The 17,906-nt window shown below is 46.4% G+C and overlaps 4 protein-coding genes across 9 annotated transcripts; 2 read left to right on the top strand and 2 right to left on the bottom strand.

Annotated features, from left to right (window-relative positions):
• Positions 1-349: 349 nt before the first annotated feature.
• LOC114763581 (uncharacterized) lies at positions 350-2,593 on the bottom strand. The gene is made up of 7 exons (XM_028953346.1): positions 2,369-2,593; positions 2,155-2,216; positions 2,031-2,055; positions 1,451-1,864; positions 1,218-1,343; positions 662-864; positions 350-563 (listed from the first exon to the last, which is right to left on the bottom strand). The coding sequence occupies exons 1-7, from the start codon at positions 2,383-2,385 to the stop codon at positions 544-546; spliced, it is 867 nt and encodes a 288-aa protein (XP_028809179.1). The 5' UTR covers positions 2,386-2,593; the 3' UTR covers positions 350-543.
• A 1,426-nt stretch (positions 2,594-4,019) lies between these two features.
• abracl (ABRA C-terminal like) lies at positions 4,020-5,525 on the bottom strand. Its single transcript, XM_028953179.1, has 3 exons — positions 5,431-5,525; positions 5,175-5,255; positions 4,020-4,329 (listed from the first exon to the last, which is right to left on the bottom strand). Exons 1-3 carry the CDS (start codon positions 5,519-5,521, stop codon positions 4,145-4,147), a joined length of 357 nt encoding a protein of 118 aa, XP_028809012.1. The 5' UTR covers positions 5,522-5,525; the 3' UTR covers positions 4,020-4,144.
• Positions 5,526-6,212: 687 nt separating this feature from the next.
• On the top strand, positions 6,213-11,012 carry slc25a27 (solute carrier family 25 member 27). 5 transcript variants are annotated; one of them, XM_029002768.1, is made up of 9 exons: positions 6,213-6,430; positions 7,154-7,345; positions 7,438-7,522; positions 7,613-7,735; positions 7,834-7,946; positions 8,959-9,043; positions 9,116-9,208; positions 10,029-10,131; positions 10,939-11,012. In XM_029002768.1, exons 1-9 carry the CDS (start codon positions 6,334-6,336, stop codon positions 10,942-10,944), a joined length of 897 nt encoding a protein of 298 aa, XP_028858601.1. In that variant the 5' UTR covers positions 6,213-6,333; the 3' UTR covers positions 10,945-11,012. The 5 variants fall into 5 exon arrangements, with proteins under 5 accessions (XP_028858601.1, XP_028858600.1, XP_028858599.1 ...); XM_029002767.1 differs by lacking the exon at positions 10,939-11,012 and adding an exon at positions 10,210-10,527; XM_029002766.1 differs by lacking the exon at positions 10,939-11,012 and having other exon boundaries at positions 10,029-10,527.
• Positions 11,013-11,019: 7 nt separating this feature from the next.
• pigh (phosphatidylinositol glycan anchor biosynthesis, class H) lies at positions 11,020-13,299 on the top strand. 2 transcript variants are annotated; one of them, XM_029002772.1, is made up of 5 exons: positions 11,020-11,301; positions 12,168-12,305; positions 12,413-12,496; positions 12,583-12,664; positions 12,785-13,299. In XM_029002772.1, exons 1-4 carry the CDS (start codon positions 11,125-11,127, stop codon positions 12,652-12,654), a joined length of 471 nt encoding a protein of 156 aa, XP_028858605.1. In that variant the 5' UTR covers positions 11,020-11,124; the 3' UTR covers positions 12,655-12,664; positions 12,785-13,299. The 2 variants fall into 2 exon arrangements, with proteins under 2 accessions (XP_028858605.1, XP_028858604.1); XM_029002771.1 differs by having other exon boundaries at positions 12,096-12,305.
• The last annotated feature ends 4,607 nt before the right edge of the window (positions 13,300-17,906 follow it).

Below are 17,906 nucleotides of genomic sequence, written 5' to 3'. Positions count from 1 at the left end.
AGTCTACTAGGCTACATCGATGAAGATGACGATGAAGTCTACTAGGCTGCTGCATCGATGAAGATGACGATGAAGTCTACTAGGCTACATCGATGAAGATGACGATGAAGTCTACTAGGCTACATCGATGAAGATGAAGTCTACTAGGCTACATCGATGAAGATGACGATGAAGTCTACTAGGCTGCTGCATCGATGAAGATGACAATGAAAGCTACTAGGCTAAATCAATGAAGATGATGATGAAGTCTACTAGGCTACATCGATGAAGATGAAGGCTACTAGGCTACATCAATGAAGCCTCAGGATGAGATTCCCACCACATGATATAAGGAGACTAATAAGGCCATGTTAAGTTTTTTTTAGTATTTTTTATTAGCAAGAGGAATAGACAAGACACACAAGTCCACATTCCTGATGAATGTGTCTGTGTGGTGGGAGGACAAAATGGAAATAGTATGTTGTTAGTAGAAGTGAGAAAATAGCTAATAATTTTCTGTTTTCTTTTTATAAATTTCCTCACACACACTGGAATTCCTGGAGGTCAATCCAAAGAACTGCTGTCTACATAGAAACATAAAAGTACAGAATAAGTCATCACGATGCTCATTGTATTGTTAACGTAATACGTTTTGGCAAATTATTAATCAAACACAGACCACCTTCATTTTTTGTGGTGACATATCCGGCCAAGTGAACGACCATGTCCCCGATTCCTGCAGCCATATTGAAGTCTTGAAAATGGGTTTCTCCACTGGCATCAGCAGCATATAGAACCCATCTCTTGTTGAGGTTGACAGCTGCCACCATGTGATTGAACTCTGGCTCGATGATACCAAGCAGGAGAAACTGCAACTTGTAACATCTGTAGAATAAGTAACAGTGGGGAAAAGTCAAGCTGTCGTTCACCAATCAAATCTGGCTTAAATAAAGAATAAAGTGAAATGATTGTCACATGTGATACACAGCAGCACAACACATGGTGCACACAGTGAAATTTGTCCTCTGTATTTAACCCATCACCCTGAGTGAGCAGTGGGCGGCCATGACAGGCGCCCGGGGAGCAGTGTGTGGGGACGGCGCTTTGCTCAGTGGCACCTCAGTGGTACCTTGGCAGATCGGGATTCGAACTGACAACCTTCTGATTACGGGGCCGCTTCCTTAACCGCTAGGCCACTGCTGCCCCTTCAGTTTAGAAACCAGTGTTACCAGTATTACCTGTCGTAACAATCAGTAATACAGTCAGGAGGACATGATTCCAGGCGACCAGCAACGTTTATCAGGATAAAGACGGGGCTAGCTTCTGGTCCCATGGCAATGGCATCCCCATAGTCCTCAAAAGATCTTAAAAATATATCAAAAATACACACAAGCATTGTAAATATGCATCGAGGACTATGCAAATATGCAACTTTGTAAAAATTGGTTATTTGAACACGTTGAATACTTACTTAAGCGTGTTGTAATAAATCATGCCGCCAAGTCTGGGACTTGTTCTGTCGTCATCGTAATGATACCTGGCACGCACCAGATCATTAAACATGGGCAGGTGGTCGCTGACGTTGCTGGTAATATCGAGAGATCTGCGCCTGAAACCTGCTCCGATCAGCTGTAAGTTGATCAGCCACAGGCACCTGGCGTCTTCGTATAGCTTCGCTTCCAGCAGCATGATGGCCGCGTGTAGGGTGCGGTCCCGTTTAAAAAGGCTTCGGATGACAGACATTTTTTTATACAAAATGTGAAGACTCACCAGGATCGAGTCAAGAACACAAGTGTTGTAAAATTGGCCCTCAGCAAGAAAGTACTTGACGTCCTCAGCTCGTTGATTTGGATCTTCTATTAGTCCAGTCAACTCATCATGAACTCTGGACAGAGAAGACACAACGAACAAACGAACACGGATGTTTGAAGGAATTCTGGCGGGAATTCTGAAAAATTCCCTTTAAGGCATTGAAACAAAAAGATGCAGATGAAGATCGATCGGTTCACTTGTTCGTTTCTCAATGCCAAAGGGGTGGATTTAGAACTCACATGTTTTTCTTATCAATCTCAGCAGCTGAAAGGGAAAGAAATATGATGATATTTCCTATTTAAAAAAAAAATAAAGTACTCTGTAAAATTGAAACCAGTGATTCAGATTCGGAAAGATTTTTACCGCGACGATCGAGTAGGTCGTACAGGGACTTTTTTGCCACATCATCATCCGCCGCCATAAACCTGTTCAGAGGATCAAAAGCATATCGCACTCATTTGTTGAACTCGTTTGAATCGTACAAAGACCTGCCCCAGCATGTTGCCTACAGCATAAACCCCAAAGGAGGGAATCATCAGGCCTAAAAGTAACAAAAATGAGAGAATTAACAACGTACAGCATGACAGCCGCCATTGCGCCAAAACAGGAAACAGAAATATCCTGTGGCGTACTATCTAATATAATAGGACTGGTGTCACCTACGTCACCTTGCCTAGCCGTGCTCCCTCCCCTTCTGTTCAGCCATTGCAGTGGTGTCAAATCTGCGTTGGATTTTGTGCCTGTGAACTTTACATATGAACTTTAATGTAAGGTAGGCATCCATCAGCGTGGTTCAGATCTCCAAATTCATCAACTTGGTTGGCCAATGAAGGCTGAAAACCATTGGTGGTCACCTAGAATTACATTTACAGCGTTTACCAGACGCCCTCTTCCAGATAAGGGTGGTCAGTAAAGTGAAGGTGAAGTGATTGTGATACACAACACAGCACAGCACACTGTGACACAGTGAAATGTGTCCTCTGTATTTAACCATCACCCTTGGTGAGCAGTGGGCAGCCATGAAAGCTTCCAGAATTACCCAGAAAGCTTCCAGAATTGTGTAAAATTATGCTTGTGATATTTGAAAATAGAGTCCTGCAAAATATGAGAAGCTATTGTTTCTGTGCAACCTGGTGCCAAAGCTCCACTGGCCCTGTGTTGGGGTTCCACCGTCCTAGAGCAATATTTCTCAGCGGATGGCGAGCACCACCGAGTAGGCCGTGATCTTTTAACACCACCCAGAAGTCATGTCCAGTGACCAGAAGCTGTTCTTCATAACAGTGCCAGCAAAATAGGGGCCCAGCGGTGGCCGGTTCGAATCCCGACCCGCCAAGGTGCCACTGAGCAAAGCGCCGTCCCCACACACTGCTCCCTGGGCGCAGTGTGATAAAGAAAAGATATTTCTTTTGGGATTAATAAAGAAAAAGAAAAATAATAATAATAGTAAAGAGAACCTGTTGACTTTCTGTAATGTTTTATTAATGATCGATGCTTACAGTACAATGTAAAAGTGTATTTCGCATGATCCCATTTTGTTGGCCGCGATAAAAAAAGGATTCTGGAACACTAACGCATGCCCTTGCATTTGGAGCTCCCATCCTGCAATAGCCTTTCATTGGTCTGTAAAACGCGATATTGCTGCCCCCTGGGTCGACTCTTCACGGTTTCCTGAGCTTGCATTCAATAATAAAGATAATATTGCTGCAGCACAACAGAAAATCATAGAATAACTGCAGTTCTTAGTTGGCCATGGTACTTATGCTGGGTGGAGAGAGGAAGGCCTCGAAAATAATATTCCAGATCTATTCTATATTTTGCAGTTATGAGACGTTGATTTAGAATATTACAAACACTTACAACTATTTCACATTCTTTTGACGTCAAATTCTACACTTCAGAAGGCAAGGTACATTTCATAAGTAGTATTTCCATTTCTTGTGCGTCAATGTTAAATCTAATGAAAGATTTCTTCCTAAAATTACAATAACCAAATTTCATTTAATTTTTTTTTAAACAGCAATAAACCAAAACCACTCACTCCAGTGTAAAATATTTGGTCATTCCATCCTGAGATATTATAGGAGCACGTTTCAGAACTTTCCTCCTCGCTCTGGTATCTCTGGAGCTTCGCTGGCATTCACCTAGTCAACACTAATTGGTTGTAGGTTAAATCAAACCCCGAAATTCACAAGAGGTAGTGACCATGTAAACAGTACATGAAATCAGTATTGATATGAACGCAGTAGTAAATGACGTGTTTTTTTTTTTTTTTTTTTTTAAACCCAATTCTGAAATTATAAAACTGTTACATTCTTAAAATTCAGTATCAAAACATTAAACCAGCGGGCACGCCTCAGTCCTGCAACAGGACAACATCTACGTTGTCGTGGACGCCTTGGAGAAGAAGCTCCCCCTGAAACGTGATGATCTTCCTCTTCTTTGCGGCCTTCAGAGTCCCGACTAGGGCTTCAAAGAGGTTGGCGCACTTTTCGTCGTTGAAGAGAACTCCGAATTTGACGCTAAAGTTTCCATCAGCATCTGAAAAGGAGTTAAAAAAAAGTTATAATAATAATAATAATATCCTTATTATTAAGTGACTAAAACAAATGATGAAATTGTGAATAGCTGAATTGATGGCAACTTAATTCATTTCTATTCATGTATCAGCGTTCTAAATCCTCACACAACCAGAATTACATTAGGAACCCTCGACTGATACTGAACCAGTTTCAACATCAGCTGCAACCAAAAACAGCCCAGAAACGTCGGGATTCGAACCGCCTTCTGATTACGGGGTCACCACCGGCCTGTCATGGACCAAACTAGGCGTCTGAAGGTATCTGCAGTCTTATCTTTACTAGGGCATAAAATATATATTGCAATATAAATTAACCATAGATGTACATATATGTAGACTGTACATATAATGGTACATGATTTAAAAGTAACTGCTTTAGAAAGGGTAACATGTGAAGTGAAGTGATTGTGACTTGTGATACACAGCAGCACAGCACACAGTGAAATTTGTCCTCGGCATTTAACCATCGTATTTATGTACGTATTTTCGTCTATGATGCCCATCAAAGCAGAACCCCGCTTACTACCATCGTGTCCCGTCCCTGTAACTTCTGATTGTAAGGCGCCTTGGATAACCGCGTCTGATAAAACGGAGATGGTCTTTTGAGATGGTTCTAGGGCACCTGTACTGCTCTGCTGGTTCCAGAGCCAGCAGGTCTTTCCCTTCACCCAGGTGGGTCCTGACCACTGAAGGAACACACCAGATGAGGTGCAGGCCTCAACACATCAGGCTTGAGGAGAAAATGTCGTTGGTTATCATTGTTATCAGGACCACAACGTCAAAAGAGAACCGGAGCTCCACCTACTTTTCATTCCAAGTCGGCGGATTTCTTCCATGAGTAGGGCGATTTCGTGCTCCACATTCATACTGTTGTTCTGTCTTGTCGCTGCAAGACAGAACAAGCAGGGCACAAGTTCATTCCGCGCAGAGACGCGGAAGTGAGCAACGCCGCGATGGAACAATGGCAAACGGCGGCAAAGGGTCCTGCAGTGGCTCGGCCCGTTCTTCATTTTCACAAGCATTCCCCACCGCCGCGGCGCGGCTCCGGTGCCGAATCTCACCTGTGCGGGAAGAAGGAGCTCCGACGCGTCCGGGGCGGTAAGGCGTTCTCGGACGTCTGAGGAAACTCAGCTGATCGGAGCGCAATACCATATAAGGCAATGATGCTGACGTCGACGCGCTGGCCCCGCCCACACCGAGCTGAGGGCCTGTAGCGCGCTGCAAGGAAACCACATTAATACTATACCGTAAAAGTAATAATCACGGGAATTAATTGCGACCTGCGATGAGTATTTAAATTGCAACCAACAAGCGCAAAGTGATTGAATACAAAGCGTGATTTATTTCACATTTCTTTTCGAGTTGTCGTTTGTCTTCCATTGCGGGGCGTGCGTTTAATTCCTATGTGATTGAAATTATAAACACAGCAACGACAAGCCGACCTTCAATTTTTTTACGATTTAAATCGGCTGTAATCTGCCACTAGATGCCAGCAGAGGAGAGCAAATCGAGAGAATAACAGCGTGGAACAAATACCAAACGAACGTAGACCGCAGCGTGATTTGTTTGTTTTTTTCCTGCATTTTTGCGTGTATTCGACATTAACCGTTTATCGTTCTTTTCAGCGCGTCGGGTGTATTTTGGAAATTCCCGCTTCAAACGCTAGTGAAACACGTCACGCCGTATCCACCAATGAAAAGGCGAGACGCAGTGGGCAACGGGCGAGTGCTCGTGTTGAACTCTGGGAAATGTAGTTCTTCTGCTTCCTCGGTTTACTACGAACCCAGTTGTTTTGTAAACCGGCGGAACTACAACTGCCACTTCCTCGCCGCTGTATGGACGCTGGATGCCCTTTGGATTCCTGTCAATATTAACTGCGCCGCGTCTGGTCTTTTATGGTTTTCTTTCCTTGGCAGTAGGCGAATGTCTTCTGGTTAACATTCCGCAACGCCGATTCGCTGCGAATGAGGGAACCTCGAGAGGACAAGACTGGGGTCCCACAATGGCCACGGGTGACAAAGTTCATCCTGTCAGCCTGCGCTGCGACTGTTGCAGAACTGGGTAGGCGAGCTCTGGTTCCCATTTCAGCCAGTGCATTGGTATAATAATAATTTGTATTATTAGTATAGCACACTATGGGGCAGTGCTGGCCTAGCGGTTAAGGAAGCGGCCTCGTAATCAGAAGGTTGCCGGTTCGAATCCCGATCCGCCGAGGTGCCACTAAGCAAAGCTTAGGTTCAGGTCCCCAAACACTGCTCCAATGGCTGCCCACTGCTCACTCAGGGTGATGGTTAAACGCAGAGGACAAATTTCACTGTGTGCACCATGTGCTGTGCTGCTGTGTATCACAAGTGACAATCACTTCACTTTCTTCTATTTACACCACAAATGATAAATTACCACTCATTGTGTGACTTGGGATGAGCGTACATTTAGGCCCCATACGAATTTGCACTGGTGAATGGTGCTGGAACATCTGTAGAAGGTAACGGTGTAAAAATAACAGACATATTTAAGCTATTTTTGATATTTGCTCTATTGTGCTATTTTTGTACATAATTTATTCCTCTTGTTCCTCCTACTGCATTGAGCATGTTGTCGACAAAAGAATTTCCCTAGGGATAAATAAAGTTCTTTATCTTATCTTATCTTTACACGGAGTTGCCAAACCGTACAGTGGCGGGATGTACAGTGAAAGCTGGCTGCTTTCCACCAGGACTCTGCCTCCGAGTAAAACCCAGACCGTGGCGGTCCGTTAAAAACGCATCACGCATCTCTCTGCAGTCACGTTCCCGCTGGACCTGACAAAGACCAGGCTGCAGATCCAAGGCGAAGCGGCCGCCCGGCAGCGTGGCAGCGGTGGCGCGGCCCCGGGTGCGTACAGGGGGATGATCCGCACGGCGTGGGGCATCGCGCGGGAAGAGGGTCCCCGGAAATTATGGCAGGGGGCCACGCCAGCAATCTACAGACACATTGGTAGCACGCAGCAGCACTTACGCACTGAAATAAGCTTAAAGGAAAAAAAGAAAAGACTTTAATGAGCCGTATTTATAATTGTCTCTCTCTAGTGTATTCAGGCGGTCGGATGTTGGCGTACGAGCAGTTCCGGGAGTCTCGCGTGGGCAGAAATGAGGACGGCAGCTTTCCTTTGTGGTAAGAAATTCAGTTCCGAGTTTATTCATTTATCTTCCATACCAGTCATTATTGTCATCATTATTTTTAGTTTGGCGTATGTGCCCACAGGAAAGCAGTGTTCGGTGCCGTACTCTCCGGGGCCCTTGGCCAGTTTTTGGCCAGTCCGACAGACCTGGTCAAGGTGCAGATGCAGATGGAGGGAAGACGCAGACTGGAGGGCAAGCCGCCAAGGCAACCAATGCACTCGGAAATACACATACGCGATCAAAAGTCCGGCCTCCCGCGGCCACCGTCGTGCGAAACACGCTTTGCCTCTTTGTGTTGGGCAGAGTTCGTGGGGCTTATCACGCCTTCGTGAAGATCCTCTCGGAAGGGGGCATCCGTGGACTTTGGGCAGGCTGGGTGCCCAACGTGCAGCGGGCAGCCTTGGTCAATTTAGGAGGTGCGGGCGCACCCTGTAACCTGACATTGTATAGGCCAGGGGTGGGCAAGCCCCGGCCCGTTGGTCTTTTTATTACAGAATTGCCCATAATTATAACTGCATTTGTTTTCCTGTAACGGTGGCACAGACGGAGCTGCGGATCTCCGGTGAATGGCGGTAAATGATCTCCACGTTTTTATAGGTTTGCAACAGAACGGCGTTTTTGTTTTTTTTTTAAAGCCGCCATGCGTCACGCAGGATGCCGTACGAAACCCAGTTTCCCAGTCAGTAACGCAGAAAGTCGGACCCCACCAGACGAGGACAGACCTCCTGCTGCTACAAAACTCCTGGTTTTAAGCAGTTACTCTGGTTTTATTCTCCTCAGCGTCGTGAAATTAACGCCCATGGCGACGTACACTAGGTGGCGCATACTTATCATATATATTTCATACATGCATTTTCATTCCTTTGTCCTACTAGATATAAAGAACCAGATCAAATTTACATTTACAGCATTTACCAGACGCCCTTATCCAGAGCGACTTACAATCAGTAGTTACAGGGACAGTCCACCCTGGAGCAACTTAGGGTTAAGTGTCTTGCTCAGGGACACAATGGTAGTAAGTGGGATTTGAACCCGGGTCTTCTGGTTCACAGGCGAGTGTGTTACCCGCTAGGCTACTACCACACTACACCCATCAAATCATTAAACGCGCACACTTCAAATACACAAAATGCACACATCTCTCAAACATTTTATTCCAGCGTGATCTTGAAGTTTAGTAGGATGATTACTTGGTTGCAGGAGACCTGTCCTTGACTTTCTGCGTCACCGGCTTTGTAGATATGAACACTGTGACGCCTTTTTCATGTTTATGTCTGATATGTATGCATATGGCGCCCTGAGCTAAAAAGTTTGCCCACCCCTGGTATGGACACACGGCTAAAATTGGCAAATGCTCAAGCGGAATCCATGTTAAATTGCCTGTGAAACAGCGTTTTCGTTTTGTGGGTGCCTTCGTGTGTTTTTCAGATCTCACTACATACGACACCGTGAAGCACTTTCTGCTGAGGAACACCTCCGTTCCGGACAACAGCGCGTGTCACGCAGTGGCGAGGTACTCGGCGCTATGAGGCAGAATGATTCTCGGCCTTTTATGAAGACCTGCATCTTAACTGGCTTTGTTCAGCACATGTTCAGGTCTGGTGGCTGCTGCTATGGGAACGCCGGCTGATGTGGTCAAAACTCGTATTATGAATCAGCCACGCGATTTACATGGCAGGTGAATCAGAACAACCACCTTTTTTTTTTACTGTAAGATAAATCAATCTTTTATTACTTTCAAACCAAATTATTCTGAATTAATTGTGACTGCCACTCCTGAACCTTTTTTTTCTATTAGTGTGTCCAAACTTTTGGCCTGTACTGTATATAAAAAAAAAACGAGAACGATTCCTATGCTGCAAGGGTTCCATCTGCACAAGTCCCTCAACCTGAACTAAATGCATGAAAATCAATATATGCTTATTTTAGGGCTGTAAAAAACCTTCTCATTCGATGTGTTTTCTTTATCTTCATGACCATTTATGTTGGTAGATTCTCACTGAAGGCATCAAAACTATGAATGAACACATGTGGAGTTCTGTACTTAACAAAAAGTGGAGACCTGACCTCCACAGTCACCGGACCTGAACCCAATCCAGATGGTTTGGGGTGAGCTGGACCAACAAGTGCTAAATACCTCTGGGAACTCCTTCAAGACTGTTGGAGAAGCATTTCAGGTGAGGACCTCTTGAAGCTCATCGAGAGAATGCCAAGAGTGTGCAAAGCAGTAATCAGAGCAAAGAAACTAGAATATAAAACATGTTTTCACTTTTTGTTAAGTACAGAACTCCACATGTGTTCATTCATAGTTTTGATGCCTTCAGTGAGAATCTACCAACGTAAATGGTCATGAAGATAAAGAAAACACGTTGAATGAGAAGGTGTGTCCAGACTTTTGGTCTGTGATGTTTATCAGACCAAATTCAAATGTAAATTTTGATCGAATAGAGACTAAAACAAAACCAGCCATGAACGCTGGTCTCCATGTTCCTCCTCAGGGGTCTTCTGTACAAGTCGTCTGTTGACTGTCTCCTCCAGTCCGTGCGGGGGGAAGGACTGCTGTCTCTCTACAAAGGCTTTATCCCAACCTGGACCAGGATGGTGAGCTCTGTGCACCATCTTAAGTTACTGTGCAGGCTGTGCACTAATATGCACCGTCCTGGCTTTTTGCCGTTTTAGGCACCGTGGTCCATGACGTTTTGGCTGACCTATGAGCAGATACGAAAGCTGACAGGCATCAGCTCGTTCTGATACGTTCAAATCCCATGATGGTGCTTGAATAAAAGATGCTGCTAATTAAGAGCCAACTAACAACATGTGGTGAAGTTTGTATTTTATTGTTTTTGTTAATTAATGCTAAATGTACTAAATGATATCAGAATCAAGAAGAATGATTCTGCTAAATTTTCAAATGGGAAGCGTTGCACATCCATCATCTCTGCTGGGTTACAGAACACCTGTTACAAAGCCGGAAAATACGGTCAAAATACGAAGTTTGTGGTGCATAAATAAAATATCTTTTTTTTTTTTGTAATACATTTGCATCATTTGTTGAATCCTCTGTTTTGGCGTATGATGCCAGGTACACCACGTAGTTGTCGAAACTGCAGCTCGTACACCCTGAGAATACAGTTAAACCAGGTCAACGGCTGGACAGATCGATGTCAGAACCACAAAATTGAATAAAATTTTGTGTAAAAAACTAAAGATTTTAGAAGATTAATTGCGCTAGATGTTCTAACCACTATTTTTCTACAGTTATCCAAACTTTTTTGGCCTGTATTGTATATGAAGAAATATCATCACTGCTATATAGTTTTAACTGCACGTGAAGTGCTATTTCGAGTACCTTGTGATTCGAGTGCATTTTATGCACTGTAATGTGTTGCATTGCACGGTTTCTTCCAGATCTAAGATTAGTTTGATGGGGGAAGTATGGACTACAGCAGTGGAGTCACCAGGCCAGCCTGTGGTTTCGTTTCCGGGACAAACGGAAGTTATCTTCCTGCATATGGCGGGGTGATTTCGTATTGAAAAAAGACTAATTGTCTTTTTTTCATCAATCGACGCAACTTTCGCTAATAACCTGGCGGCATGGCCGACGACAGTCTCACCGACATCTACGGCAACAGGATCGGCGTGGCGTGCCGCTGTCACTCGGACTTGTGTCGCGAGGTCACGGTGAGCGGGCCGAAGCTGTCGCTGCGCTCCGTGTTGGTGTACACTTGCGGCGTGTGGCTGCTCGCCTACGCGGCCTTCTGCTGCACCGAGGTAAGCGCCGACTACCGGGAACCAGGGCCGCCAAACTCGCTTAATACGCATCTGTTGTCGCGACGCGTCGAAACCACGTAAACTACAGGTCCCACAATGCAGCGCGTCGGATGACTTTCACACCGTATCTGAATTTGCGCATGCGCGGTTTTTGCGTCGCTAGCAGTGAGTTCACTATCGGCGAAAGGGGAGATTTCTGGGGATTTGTTCTGCGAATGTGTGTCAAATACAGGACTCACTGCTAACTTTATGAGGTGACGAGAAATGTTGTGAAGTTGTGAAGCAACTAGAAATTCTTTTGTTCAAAGCGCCATGCGAACCGAGTGCGCATTGCATTATGGGACCTGTAGTTCGTGGGCGGTCAGCGCGTCATGTCCATAATAACAGATCTACATAAAGTGATCTCGCGGATTTTACACATGTGTTCACATACAAATCAAGCGGCATGGAATGCGTTGTGCAATATATATTTCCCTGTTCTTGTTTTATTTATTTTCTATATAAGTCCCCTTGGGTTGTGTCATTTCCAGTAAAAAAAAAGCAATAAATGAGACTACGAGGACTGTTTGCCAGCTCATACTTCGTATTCACTGATATTTTATGTATCGTGTGTGTGTGCTAACTTTAAATCTGACATTAACAGGGTAACATTTTTGCCTCAATGGCATTTCCACCAACATATTCTCTTAATGTCAATTGAAATTTGCAATAAATATTTTCACTCAGGATGTTCCTATTTGTATTATTGCTTTCATAATTTTCCACTATCTTATGGATTTATGTGCCTATTGCAGAACACTGCCGTTCTTTCCTGCGCAATAATACTGACCCTGGTGGGGTTGATGGTCTACATACACTTCTTCAAGGTGGACCACGAGTCGCTCCTCATCATCGGCTCCCTCGGCGTCCAGCTGTCGTCGTCCTACGCCTCCGGCAGGGAATGCACCTCATTTATAGAGATGAGCAAAATCAAGGACGTCGTGATCAATGAGGCGGTGTACATGGTGAGGAGGACGCTGCCGCCCACGTCTGCATGAATGCATTTTTAGCCCCAGTGGAATTCCGGCATGTGGGAGAATAATTTTTTTTTTCCTTTACCCCCCCCATGCAGCACAGAGTTATTTATTACCTCTGCATTCTTATAAAGGACCCCGCCGATCCCCACGCTGTGTCCAGTGTGCTCCCACTTTTTCAGGTAAGCACCGGAATACGCAATAATCACACGCGTTCTGGTATTTGCACCACGTCAGACATGAAATCCGTTCATGTTCTTTCATCAAGAGTTCAAAGCCAAGGCTGAAATGCTTAATTGAAGTCTACAAGACGTGCCAGGAGATCCTCGCGCAGAGCTGACTGCGGTGAAGTAAGTCGGCATGTCGCAACCCGTCCGGTCGCATACTGCAAATATCTTTCAGTGTGTTTTCAACGTGCAAAAGAAGATCATTATAGCTCATGTCATTTTTTTATTTTTATGTTTTTCCAGGATCCTGCATGCCTTCGGGTCACCGTTAAGCGTCTTGTGTCTGCCGAGACCGGTGACATCCGAAATGGACGGCCACGTGCGATTATTTCGCCAACTTAACCCTGCACGGTAGTTCATTTGACATAAATGAAGATTGACTCTTAACTATTAGATTTTGCCAGTGACCCAGTAGGCTTGAAGCTCCATGTAATTTTTTTCGTTACTATAATTTTTACTGTAGGAAATACCACCCGACAACATATTTATGATTTTTTTTATTTTTTTCAATTTATTAGATTCTGTTTTTTTTAATATATATATTTATGTTCTAATTTAGCTATTTGTCTATTGAGATATTTGTCTCGGCTAATTAAGAACTATTAACGATGTAATTAATAAACCCTTTGGGTTCGTTCTTGAACACGTTTCCTCGCCTCTCGTGGTGGTGTGGACGTTTAGCAGCAGAGGGCGCTGTTGCTTTCCGCTGGAAAAGTTCCGCACTAAGTTCAATAAAAAATAAAGCTTTTCGTCATCCATCCCGCAGAATGTGCTTTATTTTCCCGGGAAATGGCAGGTTGATCTGTGAGTTCCACGCGAGGAAATGTGTGTCAAGGCTCAACAGAAGCTTCTGAAAATGTCACCATCACCACACGTGGACAGATGAGTCAATAAATTACCTTCCCGTCGGTGCTCGATTAACGAAAGTTTCCGTCCCTTGCCGCAGCGAGGACCTTGACTTACTCCTCTGCTTCATGAGCAGTTGCTATTCATTAGTACAGGAATAGAATCCGCTCTGGGCCCAGAGGTTAAAGGTCACAGACACGTCACGGGGTGAATTTCGCACCCGTCCATTTGGAGCGCCCTGCTGATGAGCTGCTTGTCCCGAGCCACAATAACCGTCCCCGAGGGGTGGAACTTCACAGGGCGCTCCGTTAGCAGGCCGTGAAGGCCCTCCTGACAAGATAATGACGCTTCCCGGAGGTGCGAATCGGGGGTGTCTGGGTGGGGTAACACACCACCACCCCCATCTGGAAGACCATTACCAAGGTGCTAAAAGGGCCGTGACAGCGAAGCAGCACCTGATCAAAGTTGAGCCCAGATTGTCTTTTCGTGGTCGGCCCGCCGTGCCTTTCAATTCGAAGGTCCTGGAGCTCCGGATGACCAGCACCATCTGTATGGAGGCGCCAACCGCTGGATTTGGGGGGGGGGGGCTTTGAGCCTGAGGCTTGGGAGGGGTGCAGGGTGTTTAAAAAGGGACACGGCGGAGCCCTGCTGAGCCCCGGAGTTCCCCGCCGTCCCCCCTGCGGCCCTTAAACTGCTTCCCGCACCACTCGCTTCTTCATTCATGCCGGGTGGTAGTGGGTTTAAATCTCAAACCCCACTTACTACCAAGTGTCCCCGGGGGGACTGTCCCCGCCACCACTGACTGGATAGGGGCGTCTGGTAAATATTGTAAATGTATACTGCATGGGGAGTGATGGTCAGATGAAAACCAGTACGGAGTGTCTGATTGTAAGGTGCTCTGGGTAAGGGCGTCTGGTAAATGCCGTAAATGTTAAATGTATGTTGGAGACGGGGATCTAACTACGCCCCCAGGCTAATTCTTCCGAGAAGATTAATTTACTTTAATTGAATTACTTTAATTCACTGAGCCTCCCACCTCCTCCCTTTTTCTTCAAGCTTCCTTTGCAATCGGCACACCTTGTTCACAGGCCCTCAAGAACGTCCCAATAGACGTTCCAACAAGCCAAGCTGAGCAGGCCTGGATGTTAACTTTTCCTCTGTGTTTGCACAGGAGGTGGGAGTTCTTGAAAGTTCTCCTGTCCACTTCCACACCTCCCTGAATAACAAACCATCACCGCGTCTCCAACTGGCCTCCACCCCCCTCGGCCCTCTTGATTGCTTTGCCTCCCAGCATTCGGTGGAAGAACCCGGTTCCACGCAACAGGTGTTCGGGCTTTTCCACCCCGAGGTAACCTGAGCCGACCCCGAGGGGCCGAGGCGAATCGCATCGGCCTCAACAGCTGCAGCGGCCGCTTCCTCCGGGTTCGCCCTCGTCTCTGTCTCGGCTCCCGCCTCGTTCTCGCAGAACCTGAACTTTCCCCTACTTCCTGCCGCACGGTACAGTAAATCCCCCGGATCCTGAAACCTCTCGAATTGGGGTGGTAGTGGCCTAGCGGGTAACACACTCGCCTATGAACCAGAAGACCCGGGTTCAAACCCCACTTACTACCATCGTGTCCCTGAGCAAGACACTTAACCCTGAGTGTCTCCAGGGGGGGGACTGTCCCTGTAACTACTGAATGTTAGTCGCTCTGGATAAGGGGGTTAAACGCTGTAAATGGACTTCAGGCTCGACCGACTGGGGTTTGTTGTCAGACGGTACAGTTTCCCCGAATTTCCTCGAGGCGGATGTTTAACTTCGTTCCAACTGCTGCCACCGGAGAGGCGTCCTTCCGGTCCGACCGGCTGCCGTGACTCGGAGCAGCTCGCCGAGCCGGTCGGGCGAGGCCGGAGGCGCTTTCATCATCCCACGTCTTAGAATGGTGCCGCGATGACGGCCCGCTTCAGAGGACGTTCGGGGAATTACTGAGGAAAAGGGGATCTTTCCCAAGCGGGAGCCGGGTTTAGTTCCCATCGAGGTGGACCGGCCGACTCGGGGTCTCGTTTCGGCCCTGACGCAGCCCCGTTATTATCTCCTGCTGTGATTCGACACCGCCACGCTTCTGGCGAGGCCTCTACCACAGACGTCACCGGGGCAAAAATGTCCCGTGGTACGTAATGCGATTATCCTGTAGACAGACAGCGTCTTCAGAGGGCAGCGCTTCTCCTCCCTGTGTTCTCCGCTCCGTTGCAGACTTTTCCTGGTTTTTTATGCGATAAGATGAACATCACATAAATACATAAAAACAAAAATATATTTAAAAAAAGTTCTGGTATTGCCACGGCTTTCCAACCGTGGTTTTTCTGTCATATTGTATGATAATTATTTTATATGATTATTCTTTTAATTATATGATAATAGGGTGGTAGTAGCCTAGCAGACCCAGGTTCAAACCCCACTTACTACCATCGTGTCCCTGAGCAGGACACATAACCCTGAGTGTCTCCAGGGGGGGACTGTCCCTGTAACTACTGACTGTAAGTCACTCTGGATAAGGGCGCCTAGTAAATGCCGTAAATGTAAATAATCTAGATCGATATATCAATTGATAGATGTATAGATGTACAGACAGACAGAGAGAGAGGCCTAGCAGGTAAGGAAGCGTACCAATAATCGGACCGTGTGCTGTGCTGCGGTGTTCACAATGACAGTCACTTCACTTTCAGATCCCACAGTGACACACTGCTAGTCTAGTCCAGTCATAACTAGTCTTCCATGTGACTTCTAACATCCCGGGTAAACAAAAACACGACTCCACTGTTATGGGCGTGCCACGGAACCAGCGCCGTTTCACATGCACGGCTGTCCCTAAATGAACACTGTGAGAACGTGCACGCCCCCAGATTCCCAGATGAGGACACGCCTACCGCGGCCCCGCCCAACCAATCAGACGCTCGCGATTCTCACGTGCAAATGTGTTTCATTCATATGACCAGGGGGCAAAAATGTTGATGACCTGTCAGCAGCCTTGACAGATACAGAAAGTGCCTATGAGGCGGCGTCAGAGCTGTCCGCTTCGGTGACATTAGAAAGCACGAGGCTGCTGCACCACCGGATGCCTCCACTTCCTCCACTGATCAGAATGAGGGCGCGATTGGCCGACTGTAGTTACGATCAGGTCGTCGGTTCCTGGAAATCGCCGGACCCCGTTCGGCCATTCAGGTTTTTAACGGTTTCATCATGTTCCAGGGCCAGTCGTCACCCCAGACAAACGCACACTTCCTGCAAAGAGTCCGATCACTTTCTCATTTGTTCAACAGACACGACACCGCGCTCCACCGAAACTGAAGACGGGGCCCTTCAGCTCGACAGTTACATTTACATTTACAGCATTTACCAGGCGCCCTTATCCAGAGCGACTTACAACCAGTAGTTACAGGGACAGTCCCCCCCTGGAGACACTCAGGGTTAAGCGTCTTGCTCAGGGACACGATGGTAGTAGGTGGGATTTGAACCTGGGTCTTCTGGTTCATAGGCGAGTGTGTTACCCACCACGCTACTACCACCCTGTTGGTGCCTGCAGGCGATGGGGAGGGAGAGCATCTCTCGGCCATGATTGGAACCTTCAGATGAACCCGACGCAGCCTACAAAATGCAAGATTATACGATTCTGTAGCCGTGGTTCCGTTCGGCCATGGCGAGGGCTGAGAGTTGCTAACATTGCTCTGCACTTTATGCACACTCTGTATTTAGGATTTCGATTTTTGCCTATTTATTGTACTGCACAGTGTTTTCATCTCTATATACTTATAGAGCTATTTACATTCTTACATGTATTTATTCGCAGTAGATATAATTATTTATAAACAAATTCTACAACTTGTACAATAACACATTTTGTTGTTGTTGTTGTTTCTACACTGTACTACAGAGACACCGTCTACCGGAATCAAATTCCTGGTATGTGCTCGCACTCACTTGGCCAATAAATACGCTTCTGAATCGGAAAAAGACGTGTCCTCGCCAGGCTGCACGCGTGTCTGTTCTCGGCTAGTTGGTGACATCAGTGAAACTCAACAGCAGAAACTGGCCGGCCGCCATGGAAGACGCCGGTCGGTTGGGCTGGGAAGCCTGGGAAGAACGGGCGGGGGTGCCTCACTACCCATGGGAACCTGAACGTGTCGGGTCAGGCGTACGTTACTCAACGTGCATGACAGATAAACGTCTTTTCACTGTGTTCCTGTACGCTACCATGAGCCACTTGGCCTGGGAGGATATGTTCGTCCCATTCGACTTTTACTCCACTTTCTGTCAAATTTGTAACTTCATGCTGAAGAAAGTCAGTCTTACATTTACAGCATTTATCAGACGCCCTTATCCAGAGCGACTTACAATCAGTAGTTACAGGGACAGTCTCCCTGGAGCAATTTAGGGTTAAGTGTCTTGCTCAGGGACACAATGGTAGTAAGTGGGATTCGAACCTGGGTCTTTTGGTTCATAGGCGAGTGTGTTACCCACTAGGCTACTACCACCCTCCAC

The sequence above is a fragment of the Denticeps clupeoides genome, chromosome 14 (assembly GCF_900700375.1).
Source record: "Denticeps clupeoides chromosome 14, fDenClu1.1, whole genome shotgun sequence".
In the NCBI taxonomy this organism is placed as follows: Eukaryota; Metazoa; Chordata; class Actinopteri; order Clupeiformes; family Denticipitidae; genus Denticeps; species Denticeps clupeoides.
Note: the sequence above shows the minus strand (reverse complement) of the source record. Positions and strands in the feature narration are given on the sequence as shown.